Genomic DNA, 12,818 nt, shown 5'->3' with positions numbered 1-12,818 from the left:
TCTGTAAAATGGGGGTAAAGACTGTGAGCCCCACCTGATCACCTTGTAACCTCCCCAGCACTTAGAACAGTGCTTTGCACATAGTAAGCGCTTAATAAATGCCATTAAAAAAAAAAAAAGGATTCAGGGTCCACACAAGGAGGAGGTGTCGTGTGGAAACAGAGGGATGGATGATAGGACCTCTCAAGCCTCTAGGCCGGACAGGGCTGTCCCCGGACCTACTTCCACCTTCTAGACTGTGAGCCCACTGTTGGGTAGGGACCGTCTCTATATGTTGGCAACTTGGACTTCCCAAGCGCTTAGTACAGTGCTCTGCACACAGTAAGCGCTCAATAAATACGATTGAATGAATGAATGAATGAATGAATGAATGAATGAATGAACGTCTGCGGGAGAAGTGTGGGTGCTGGGCTCCGAGCGCCCCCTGCTGGCCCCGGACGCCGCGTTTCCTGGGTCCTGACTACGGTTTGGACGTCCCCGGGAACCTTGTGTGGGTGTTTAGGCCACGGAGCCTGGGAAACGGAGCACCAAGCACTGTTCTAAGCACTGAGTTAGATACAGGGTACTCAGGTTGTCCCACATGGGGCTCACACTTTTAATCCCCATTTTACAGATGAGGTAACTGAAGGGTACCTTGTACCTACCCCGGCGCTTAGAACAGCATGGCTTGGTGGAAAGAGCACAGGCTTGGGAGTCAGAGGTCACGAGTTCTAATCCCAGCTCTGCCATTTATCAGCTGTTTGACTTTGGGCCAGTCACTTAACTTCTCTGTATCTACCCCAGCACTTAGAACAGCGTGGTTTAGTGGAAAGAACACAGGCTTGGGAGTCAGAGGTCACGAGTTCTAATCCCAGCTCTGCCATTTATCAGCTGTGTGACTTTGGGCCAGTCACTTAACTTCTCTGTATCTACCCCAGCGCTTAGAACAGCGTGGCTTGGTGGAAAGAGCACAGGCTTGGGAGTCAGAGGTCACGGGTTCTAATCCCACTCTGCCATTTATCAGCTGTGTGACTTTGGGCCAGTCACTTAACTTCTCTGTGCCTCAGTTCCCTCATGTATTAAAATGAGGGTTAAGACTGTGAGTCCCACGTGGGACAACCTGATAACCTTGTATCCACCCCAGCGCTTAGAACAGTGCTTGACACAATCAATCAATCAATCAATCGTATTTATTGAGCGCTTACTGCGTGCAGAGCACTGTACTAAGCGCTTGGGAAGTACAAGTTGGCAACATAGACAGTCCCTACCCAACAGTGGGCTCACAGTCTAGAGGGGGGTAAGTGCTTAACATATGCAATCATGGCAGCGTGGCTCAGCGGAAAGAGCCCGGGCTTTGGAGTCAGAGGTCATGGGTTCAAATCCCAGCTCCGCCACTTGTCAGCTGTGACTTTGGGCAAGTCATTTCACTTCTCTGTGCCTCAGTTCCTTTATTCATTTGTAAAATGAGGATGAAGACTGTGAGCCCCCCGTGGGACAACCTGATCCCCTTGTATCTCCCCCAGCGCTTAGAACAGTGCTTTGCACATAGCAAGTGCTTAATAAATGCCATCATTGTTACTATTATTATTGTTACAATGATGAGAAAGGTTTGGGGAAGACGTTTGGGTGGGAAGATGAGGCATTCAAGTTAGGACATGATACAATGGAGGTGTGGGTGGGACATAATAATAATAATGGCATTTATTAAGTGCTTACTATGTGCAAAGCAGTGTTCTAAGCGCTGGGGAGGTTACAAGGTGATCCGGTTGTCCCACGAGGGGCACACAATCGTAATCCCCATTTTACAGATGAGGTAACTGAGGCCCAGAGAAGTGACTTACCCAAAGTCCCACAGCTGACAATTGGCGGAGCCGGAATTTGAACCCCTGACTTACGACTCCAAAGCCCAGACTTTCCACTGAGCCCAGCTGCTAGAAATGGCCTGGTCAATGGTACTGATTGAGCCGCCTAGTCCCCGTCCTTTCCCGCAGAGGCTGCCAGGCAGAATCTTAGAGTCCTTCACTCCCTCCCGTCCCACCCTCTGCTCCTCTGCCGCTAACCTCCTCACTGGGCCTCGTTCTTGCCTGTCCCACCGTGGACCCCTGGCCCACGTCCTCCCCCTGGCCTGGAATACCCCCAATCCCTCTGCCCATCCGCCAAGCTAGCTCTCTTCCTCCCTTCAAAGCCCTACTGCGAGCTCACCTCCTCCAGGAGGCCTTCCCACACTCAGCCCCCTCCTTCCCCTCCCCATCCCCTCCGCCTTACCTTCTTCCCCTCCCCACAGCGCCTGTATATATGTTTGTACGTATTTATTACTCTATTTTATTTGTACATATTTATTCTATTTATTTTATTTTGTGAATATGTTTTGCTTTGTTCTCTGTCTCCCCCTTCTAGACTGTGAGCCCGCTGTTGGGTAGGGACCGTCTCTATACGTTGCCAACTTGGACTTCCCAAGCGCTTAGTACAGTGCTCTGCACACAGTAAGCACTCAACAAATACGATTGAATGAATGAATGTATATATGTTTGTACGTATTTATTACTCTAATTAATTTGTACATATCTATTCTATTTATTTTATTTTGTTAATATGTTTTGTTCTCTGTCTCCGTCTCCCCCTTCGAGACTGTGAGCCCACTGTTGGGTAGGGACCATCTCTATATGTTGCCAACTTGTACTTCCCAAGCGCTTAGTACAGTGCTCTGTACACAGTAAGCGCTCAATAAATACGATTGAATAATATTTATTACTCTATTTTATTTGTACATATTCTATTTATTTTGTTAATGTTTTGTTTTGTTCTCTGTCTCCCCCTTCTAGACTGTGAGCCCGCTGTTGGGTAGGGACCGTCTCTGTTGCCAACTTGTACTTCCCAAGCGCTTAGTACAGTGCTCTGCACACAGTAAGCGCTCAATAAATACGATTGAATGAATGATTGAATGGATGAATGCCCTGTCTCCAGCTCGGCCCCCGCGGACTACATTTCCCGAGTCCCCCCGCGCGGCCCGTGACCGGAAGTCCCTCCGCGGCCCGTAGGGGGCGCCCTTATATCCACTTCCGCCGGCGGGGCCCTCTCCTTTTCCCCTCGGCGGCGCTGCTGTCGGGCAACATGGCCGTCCCGATCTCCAAGAAGAGGAAGGTGAGGGCGGGCCGCGGCGGGCGGGAGAGGGAGCGGATCGGGCCCATCGGGGTCTCCAGAGAGGGGGGCCGCCGCTCCGTCGCCGGGGCCGGGCCGCCGCCGCCGGGGGGTTGCGGATGGCCGAGGATGGAGGCGGATTGAGCGAGGCCTTCCCCCGCCTAGGCGCCGTCAACATGGCGGGAGAGGAAGGCAGGGCCGGGGAGGGGGACTTCGAAACTGTCAACTCGCCGTGGCTCAGTGGAAAAGAGCATGGACTCTGGAGTCAGAGGTTGTGGGTTCAAATCCCGCCTCCGCCACTTCTTTGGATGGCATTTATTAAGCGCTTACTATGTGCCAAGCACTGTTCTAAGCGCTGGGGAGGTTACAAGGTGATCAGGTTGTCCCACAGGGGGCTCACAGTCTTCACCCCCATTTTACAGATGAGGGAACTGAGGCCCAGAGAAGTGACTTCATCATCATCATCATCATCATCATTAATCGTATTTATTGAGCGCTTACTGTGTGCAGAGCACTGGACTAAGCGCTTGGGAAGGACAAATTGGCAACATATAGAGGCGCTTAGTCCAGTGCTCTGCACATAGTAAGCGCTCAATAAATACGATTGATGATAGAGACAGTCCCTACCCAACAGTGGGCTCACAGTCTAAAAGTGACTTGCCCAAAGTCACACAGCTGACAATTGGCGGAGCCGGGATTTGAACCCAGGACCTCTGACTCCAAAGCCCGGGCTCTTTCCACTGAGCCACGCTGCTTCTCTGCACTTGTCAGCTGTGTGACTTTGGGCAAGTCACTTAACTTCTCTGGGCCTCAGTTCCCTCATCTGTAAAATGGGGATTAAGACTGTGAGCCCCATGTGGGACAACCTGGTCACCTTGTAACCTCCCCAGGGCTTAGAACAGTGCTTTGCATTTGTAAGCGCTTAATAAATGCCATCATTATTATTATTATTATCATCATTAACCCGCTGCTTAAGACAAGCAGCGTGGCTCAGTGCAAAGAGCCCGGGCTTTGGAGTCAGAGGTCATGGGTTCGAGTCCCGGCTCCTCCAATTACCTGGGTGATTTTGGGCAAGTCACTTCTCTGGGCCTCAATTCCCTCATCTGGAAAATGGGGATTAAGATTGTGAACCCCTCAATCAATCAATCAATCGTATTTACTGGACGCTCACTGTGTGCAGAGCATTGTACTAAGCGCTTGGGAAGTACAAGTCGGCAACACATAGAGACAGTCCCTACCCAGCAGCGGGCTCACAGTCTAGAAGGGGGAGACAGAACAAAACCAAACACACTAACAAAATAAAATAAATAGAATAGATATGTACAAGTAAGATAAATAGAGTAATAAATATGTACAAACATATATATAGGTGCTGTGAGGAAGGGAAGGAGGTAAGATGGGGGGATGGAGAGGGGGACGAGGGGGAGAGGAAGGAAGGGGGTTCAGGATTAAGATTGTGAGCCCCCCGTGGGACAACCTGATCAGCTTGTAACCTCCCCAGCGCTTAGAGCAGTGCTTTGCACATAGTAAGCGCTTAATAAATGCCATTATTATTAAGTCACCTCACTTCTCTGGGCCTCAGTTCCCTCGTCTGTAAAATGGGGATGAATACTGTGAGCCCCCGGTGGGACCACTTGATCGCCTTGTAACTTCCCCAGCGCTTAGAACAGTGCTTTGTACATAGTAAGCGCTTAATAAATGCCATTGTTATTACGGTCCTCTCCTAAACGCCTTGTACAGCGCAACACACACACAGTAATAATAATAATGCGAGCCGGCTGTAGGGTGGGGACCGTCTCTATACGTTTACAACTTGTACTTCCCAGGCGCTTAGTATAGAGCTCTGCACACAGTAAGCGCTCAATAAACACGATTGAATGAATAATGATGGCATTTATTTTGTTCTTACCATGTGCGATGCACTCTTCTAAGTGCTGGGGAGCGTGGCTCTGGAAAAAACACAGGCTTTGGAGTCAGGTCATGGGTTCAAATCCCGATCCGCCAGTTGTCACTGTGTGCCTTTGGGCAAGTTACTTCTTTGAGCCTCAGGTCCCTCATCTGTAAAATAATAATAATAATGATGGCATTTATTTAGCGCTTATTATGTGCAAAGCACTGTTCTAAGCTCTGGGGAGGTTATAAGGTGATCAGGTTGTCCCACGGGGGCCTCAAAGTCTTAATCCCCATTTTATAGATGAGATAACTGAGGCCCAGAGAAGTTGTGACTTGCCCAAAGTCACACAGCTGACAAGTGGCGGAGCTGGGATTTGAACCCATGACCTCTGACTCCAAAGCCCATGCTCTTAACACTGAGCCATGCTGCTTCTCTGGGGATGAAGAACTGTGAGCCCCCACCGTGGGACAACCTGATCACCTTGTAACCTCCCCAGCGCTTAGAACAGTGCTTTGCACATAATAAGCGTTTAATAAATGCCATTATTATTTATAAGGTGATCAGGTTCACGGTAAGCGGCGTGGCCTAGTGGATCGATACGGGCCTGGCAGTAAGAAGGACTTGGGTTCTAATCCTGTCACTTGGCTGCTGTGTGGCCTTGGGAAAGTCATTTCACGTATCTGTCCCAGTTAGGTCATCTGTAAAATGGGGGCAAAGGCTGAGCCCTCTGGGGCAGGGGCTGTCCCAACACGATTTGCTTGTTTCCACTCCAGCGCTTAGAACTGAGCTTGGCACATAATAATAATAATGAGGGTATTTGCTAAGCGCTTAACTATGTGCGAAGAGGGGGATGCAAGGTGATCAGTTTGTCCCACGTGGGGCTCACAGTCTTCATCCCCATTTTACAGATGAAGTAACTGAGGCACAGAGAAGTTAAATGACTTGCCCAAAGTCACACAACTGACAAGTGGCGGAGCTGGGAGTAGAACCCATGACCACTGACTCGCAAGCCCGTGCTGTTTCCACTGAGCCAAGCTGCTTCTCTAGGAAGTGCTTCATAGTAAGCGCTCGGTAATACCGTTAATGATAATAATAACCATTAATTAACACGATTGAATTCATTAATTGAGGAGCTGGAGCAGGGTCTAAGGGCGGGAGGAGAGTGGCCCGGTGTTGCCTGGTGAGGGGTGGGGAGAAAGGGCCAGGTGCAGTGGGGCGTCGGGAGGGTCGGACTTACCGTCTGCCAAGTGGGCAGGACAATCTCTGCCTCCCAGGTGTGTGATGAAGGGGTAGTTGTGCCCATGTCCTTGCTGCTCTGGAGTCTGACTGGCATGGAGCTGGGCATCCCGTACGCTAACACAGCGTCCCGGGGCGGGGATTGGTTTTCTGCAGTTCGTGGCCGATGGCATCTTCAAGGCCGAACTGAATGAGTTCCTCACCCGGGAGCTGGCCGAAGACGGCTACTCGGGAGTCGAAGTCCGCGTCACCCCAACTAGGACCGAGATCATCATTCTGGCCACCAGGTAGGTACAACCCTCGTTCCCCTTAAGATGCTGGGTGGGGTTCTCTTTCTCCCCATGCTTGAGACTGGGTTTGGGGACTGGCCTTGCTCTTGCAGATCTCCCCCCTTAACCCCTTTCAGACCTCCCAGCCTCTCATCAATCGTATTTATTGAGCGCTTACTGTGTGCACAGCACTGTACTAAGCGCCTGGGAAGTACAAGTTGGCAACATATAGAGACAGTCCCTACCCAGCAGTGGGCTCACAGTCTAAAAGGGGGAGACAGAGAACAAAACCTAACCAAATAAAATAAATAGAATAGATATGTACAAGTAAAATAAATTAAAAAAAAAAAGCCTACTTTCAGTCCTTCTGAGATCACTCTCCAGGAGCCCTTCTCCGATCAAACACTGCTGCGGAGAAGCAGCATGGCTTAGTGGAAAGAGCATCGGCTTGGGAGTCAGAGGTCGTGGGTTCTAGTACCCGCTCTGCCACTTATCAGCTCTGTGACTTTGGACGAGTCACTTAAATTCTCTGTGCCTTAGTTACCTTATCTGTAAAATGGGGATTAAGACAGCCCCACGTAGGAAACCTGATTACCCTGTATCTGCCCCAGTGCTTAACAAATACCGTTTTTATTATGCGGTACCCAGCTGGCCCTGTAGCACTTGGGTACCTACTTTATCTACCCTATTACGGGCCCTATATAGCCTCCCTTCTTCTGTACTTTAGTATCTTGGCTTCCCTGATCGACAGCCACCTTGCGGGTGGGGGTTGTGTCTGCTAACCTTTGACTGATGGATGGACCGATCACAGGACGCAGAATGTGTTGGGCGAGAAGGGTCGTCGCATCCGGGAGCTCACAGCAGTCGTCCAGAAGAGGTTTGGCTTCCCAGAAGGCAGCGTAGAGGTGAGTGGTACGGTGGGATTGCTTTCGTTGGCGTTAGTAGGAGAGTTGACCGTTGAGTGCACAGAGCATCCTGGTAGGCCCTTAGGGTGGCAGAAGTAAAACATGAGGGGCCCTGACCACTTGCAAAAGACAACGGCCTAATGGGGAGTCAGGCAAGCATGGAATATGGATCGGAGGATCTGAGGGGAGGGATGGGACCAGGGTTAAGCACAGTGCATAGGTGAGAATTCATTCATTCAATTGTATTTATTGAGCGCTTACTGTGTGCAGAGCACTGTACTAAGTGCTTGGGAAGTACAAGTTGGCTTGAATGGGCTGTGCTGTGACATCAGGCCAAGGGAGACTTTCCATCTGAATCGATCAGTTAGCAGAGTTGTTTCTTGTTCACAAGGGGCATACAATCTAGAAGAAGAAAACAGACATTAGAATAAATGTTCAAAAGTGTTCTGGAGGTGGGGTGAATATCAAGGATTCATTCATTCAGTCGTATTTATTGGGCGCTTAGTGTGCGCAGAGCACTTTACTAGGCACTTAAGTACAAGTTGGCAACATATAGAGACGGTCCCATATAAATACGATATGAATGAATGAATGAATACCCAACAGCGGGCTCACAGTCTAGAAGGGGGAGACAGACAACAAAACAAAACATATTAACAAAATACAATAAAATAAATAGAATAAATATGTACAAATAGAGTAGTAAATATGTACATACATATGTACAGGGAGGGGAAGGAGGTAAGGTGGCGGGGGGGTGGGGAGAAAGGATGGTACAGATCTAAGTGCACACATGGTAAATATGCAACCCCTGGCAGTTCCCCACACAAGTGGGGATAGATATGGACTAAACGTTCTTGTAGAAAAATAATTGAACTAATGGTGGTTAGAGAGGGATGAAAGAAGGAGTGTTTTGATTAGATGCGAATGAGTGGGGCTGGAGGCACAGGTGGAGGGTAGATTTTGAGGAGAGGCTGGAGATCCTGCTGGGGAGGAATGAAGAGGAACGTGAGAATTTAGGGAGATCATGCCTGATGGTTTAAATTTTGTTCGTAAAGTACAGGGCCAGGGGTTTTGAGGAGCGAGCTAAAAGTCTAATCGAGGCAGACAGGTGGTCTGTGGGTCAGTGCCACCCTTCTCCCCATGACTAATCCACCCTGTGTTTCCTCCTGTCCCCTGCAGCTGTATGCGGAGAAGGTGGCCACACGTGGGCTGTGTGCCATCGCCCAGGCTGAGTCCCTGCGCTACAAGCTCCTGGGGGGCCTGGCTGTGCGCAGGTAAAGGGCGCTCCCACACCCCTCCCCTCTCCCTCCCCTTCCGTGATGAGACGATGACGAGGCTGACCGGACCCCACAAGGCCGGTGCTTCCCCTGCCGCCCAGGCCCGCGTTCTGCGGGGCTGGGCACGGGGGTGTCACGGCCGGGGATCCTGCGCTGATGGATCTTGAGGCATTTGTCTGAGGAGGAGCAGGGCTGTCTCACGGAGCCTGGGAGGTGGGGGGCAGGGCTGACGTGCAGTGCATTTCTTCTCCCCTGACCCATTCAGGGCGTGCTACGGCGTCCTGCGCTTCATCATGGAGAGCGGGGCCAAAGGCTGCGAGGTGGTCGTGTCTGGGAAACTGCGGGGCCAGAGGGCAAAGTCCATGAAGTTTGTAGACGGTCTGATGATCCACAGCGGCGACCCGGTCAACTACTACGTGGACACAGCCGTGCGCCACGTGCTCCTGCGGCAGGGTGAGTGGGCTGGGAGGCGCCGACTGCGGGAGGGGGAGGGGGCCGGCCCCACGCCCTTCGGTGATGAGACGATGACGAGTCAGAAAGGGTCCTGCGTGCCCGCCCCCCTCACCCAGGGCCCCGTTCTGGGGCGCTGTGTGGGAAGGCTGTGGTGCCAGAGCCCATGCCATGGTGGATTCTGAGGCATTTGTCTGAGAAGGGTCAAGTCAGCCACTCTTGGGATGGGGGTGGAGGGGGAGGCTTTGGCACAAGGCTGGCCCACGGGCTCACACCAGCCCTCCCTCCCTCCCTCCCTCAGGGGTGCTGGGCATCAAAGTGAAGATCATGCTCCCCTGGGACCCCAGTGGCAAGATCGGGCCCAAGAAACCACTGCCTGACCACGTCAGCATCGTCGAGCCCAAGGAGGAGGTGCTGCCCACGACCCCCGTCTCCGAGCAGAAGGGGGCCAAGCCCGAACAGCCACCCCTACCCCAGCCTGTCCCCACTGCCTGATGGACGGTATGTTCTCTGCCCTAGGCACACAGGGTTGTGGTCGGGGGAGAGGGCAGGGGTGCTCTCCAAGAGACCCTGCTTCTACCCTGTCTGCTCTTGCTTTCAGGACTGGACCTCCACTGTGGACCTGGATGCCCCAACCTGCCAGTTAATAAAGCCCTAAAATACCAAGCAGGGAGCTGCTGTTTTTGCGGACAAGTCGGTGCTACGGGTTGGAGGGAGACAAGGAGTGGGGGGGGACCCAGGCAATACAGTGTCTGACAGCATTCATCTAAGTTAGGAGGGGAGCAATACCTGTTCCCTGCCCCCTTCAAGCTTCTCCTCTCTTCCCTCAAGACACAGGTCTGAATTTGACATTTTAATCACTTCAGCCAGTTCCAAACCAAGGGGGAGAATAAGTTGGAGGGAATACAATGTCCCAGGGTTGACAAGGGGTATGAAGGAAGGAGACATTAAAATGTTTGGTCCTTGGAACCAAGGACCACAGTGGAATGTGAAGGAGGCTACTGGTTCCACTTGCCTTGAACGTGAATTGCTGCACAGGCCAACCCACAGCTCTTTTAGGGGTGAGAGACATGGGCCCCCTGCCAACCAGCCTCAGCTTGCTGCTGTGGCCTCCATCCCTGGACTCCCAAGGCTAACAGCTGTGGAGAAATGGAAGCAGGAGTTGGCAAAAGTTTAGGCACTAGGCTAAATTTTAGGCCATCACATTCACCCTTATCTATTTTACTCTCTTCTAAGCACTGTTATTCTATTTTATCCTATATCCACTGCCCTCCCAAGTCAAAGTCCATGAAACCCCCAGTGTCTGACTCCCCCCACCTCAGGGCACATTACACAGGGCCCTGAGAACCCCATTTTGCAGACTAGGTAGTTGAGGCATAGAGGAATGTCTAAGCCTACATGTGCATTCTCTTAGTGTAGAGCACTGGTCTGCATGCACTAAGCACTTGGCATTGGAGGTTTTTGAAGAGTGGAGTGGCAGGCTGAATGGAAAAAATGCAAGCAGTGGAGTAGAGCATACTCAGCATGGTGTATTTGTCCATGCTGAGTTGGACAGAGGCAGGAAACCAACTCTATGCTCCTGAGCACTCAAGTAACTATTGAAAGCAACGATAGTTAGAGCCATGGGAGTGGGTTTAGAGGAATAGAGGGGCTCAGCCTGCACTTTGAGCAGTTTCCACAGTTAGAGGTTCCTTCAGAGCTCCATGATTTTTGTCCAAAACCCTTTAGAAATCAGGGACAAGCCCACCACCTGAAGTGCCATATGCTCTTGCTAGCTAAGGCAATAGGATGAACTTCACTAAATTTGTTGAGCATTTAGTGCAGTGTCTGGAATATAGTGCTCCTCACTTTTCTTTCTCCCCCACTCCCTTCTGGTTTGCCCTGGTTTGCTCCCTTTGCTCTTCGCCCCTCTCCCAGCCCCACAGCACTTGGGTACAGATCTGTAATTTTACCTGTATTGATGTCTGTCTCCACACCTCTAGACAAAACTTGTGGGTAGAGAATGTCACTGTTTATTGTTGTCTGGTGTTCTCCCAAGCTCTCAGTACACTGCTGTGCCCTCAGGAAGTGTTCAATAAATACAACTGAATGAATGACTATAGAAAAACGTTAAGAGCCATTAAAAAACTTCACCCAGTAAACAAGCAGCACAATTAACATTACACCAGGTCCTGTCCTTTAATTCCGCGCAATGCTTGATGTGAAATACGCATTTCAGCAAATGCTACAATTAAGTGAACGTGAGTTTTGCTCAAGGATTTTTACAATCTAAGGGAAAGATGGGGACTGTTCAACTTTATAAGCTTGCACCTAACCCAGCGCTTAGTACAGTGCCTGGTACATAGTAACTGTTTGACAAATACTGTCTGTTTCCCAGACAGACACACACACAGACCTCCGTCCCTGAGTCTGCTGGATCTCTGTGGGCCTTTGTGTCCCACCCCACGCCTGTCAGGGAGGTGATGGGAGCAGCTGCATCTGCCCCCGACGCCATCCTCATCCTTGGCCTCTCTGACCCTGTCGACAACCCCCTGCCTGAACCACATCAGTCGGTCGTATTTATTGAGCACTCAATGTGCAGAGCTCTGAACTAAGCGCTTGGGAACATCCAATTTTGGCATCACTGACACCGTCCTCTCCTGATTCTCCTATCCCTGATGTCTCAGCTCTGTCTCGGTCTTTTGGGGGCTCCTCAGCCTCCCATAATAATAACAATGATGGTATTTATTAAGCACTTACCATATGCTAAGCGCTGTGGAGGTTACAAAGGTGATCAGGTTGTCCCATGGGGGGCTCACAGTTTTAATCCCCGTTTTACAGATGAGGTAACTGAGGCACAGAGAAGTTAGGTGACTTGCCCTAAGTCACACAGTTGGCAGAGCTGGGATTTGAACCCATGACCTCTGACTCCAAAGCCTGTGTTCTTTCCACTGAACCACGCTGCGTCTCCCATCTAACGGAGTCTCGCAAGGCTCAGTAGTCAGGGTGCCCATCTACTTCCTCCATCTCCCACTCCCTTGGAGAACTCAGTCGCTCTCATGGCTTCAACTACCATCGCTATGTGGATGATTCCCAAATCTATATCTCCCACACTGATCTCTCCCTCTTGGCAGACTCATGTTTCCATAATTTATTTATATTAATGTCTCTCCCTCTAGATTGTAACCACATCAAAAATAAACTCATTACTATCAGCTTTAAAGCACTCACCTTGCCCCCTCCTACCTCATCTCGCTACCCTACTACAACCCAGCCGGCACACTTGGCTCCTCTAATGCCAACCTACTCACTGTCTATCTCGCCGCCGACCCCTCACCCTCATCCTGCCTCCGGCCTGGAACATCCTCCCTCCTCACATCCGACAATTACTCTCCCCCATTTCAAAGCCTCATTGAAGTGCTCTGCACACAGTAAGCGCTCGATAAATACGATTGAACGAAGTGCACATCTCCAAGAGGTCTTCCCTGAAAGTTCTCCTTTCCTCTTCTCCCACTCTTTTCCCCGCAGCCTTGCCTTGCTCCCTTAATTCACGCCCCCTCCCAGCCCCACAGCACTTATGTCCATATCTACAATTTATTTACAGCAGTGTCTGTCTCCCCTCCCAGACAGTAAGCTCGTGAGCAGGGAATGTGTTATACTGGTCTATTGTACTCTCCCAAACGCCCAG

General features: G+C 50.8%; 1 protein-coding gene and 1 non-coding gene across 2 annotated transcripts; both read left to right on the top strand.

Annotated features, from left to right (window-relative positions):
* The first annotated feature begins 3,041 nt into the window (after positions 1-3,041).
* Positions 3,042-9,817, top strand: RPS3 (ribosomal protein S3). Its single transcript, XM_038761950.1, has 7 exons — positions 3,042-3,120; positions 6,404-6,534; positions 7,328-7,421; positions 8,604-8,698; positions 8,967-9,154; positions 9,453-9,652; positions 9,753-9,817. The coding sequence occupies exons 1-6, from the start codon at positions 3,091-3,093 to the stop codon at positions 9,644-9,646; spliced, it is 732 nt and encodes a 243-aa protein (XP_038617878.1). The 5' UTR covers positions 3,042-3,090; the 3' UTR covers positions 9,647-9,652; positions 9,753-9,817.
* On the top strand, positions 9,210-9,354 carry LOC119941690. Its single transcript, XR_005455275.1, has one exon. It is a non-coding gene; the product is annotated as a small nucleolar RNA SNORD15 (small nucleolar RNA).
* Positions 9,818-12,818: the final 3,001 nt, after the last annotated feature.

Source organism: Tachyglossus aculeatus, chromosome 20, assembly GCF_015852505.1.
Source record: "Tachyglossus aculeatus isolate mTacAcu1 chromosome 20, mTacAcu1.pri, whole genome shotgun sequence".
In the NCBI taxonomy this organism is placed as follows: Eukaryota; Metazoa; Chordata; class Mammalia; order Monotremata; family Tachyglossidae; genus Tachyglossus; species Tachyglossus aculeatus.
The sequence above is the reverse complement of the archived record's forward strand: the minus strand, read 5'-3'. Positions and strand labels throughout refer to the sequence as shown.

What these genes read in the sequence shown, in the direction of transcription:
- RPS3 (XM_038761950.1), top strand. Translation starts at nt 3,091, where the DNA reads ATGGCCGTCCCGATCTCCAAGAAGAGGAAG. An exon ending in GGGGGCCTGGCTGTGCGCAG is followed by an intron (nt 8,699 to 8,966) that starts GTAAAGGGCGCT and finishes TGACCCATTCAG; the next exon opens with GGCGTGCTACGGCGTCCTGC. An exon ending in CCACGTGCTCCTGCGGCAGG is followed by an intron (nt 9,155 to 9,452) that starts GTGAGTGGGCTG and finishes TCCCTCCCTCAG; the next exon opens with GGGTGCTGGGCATCAAAGTG.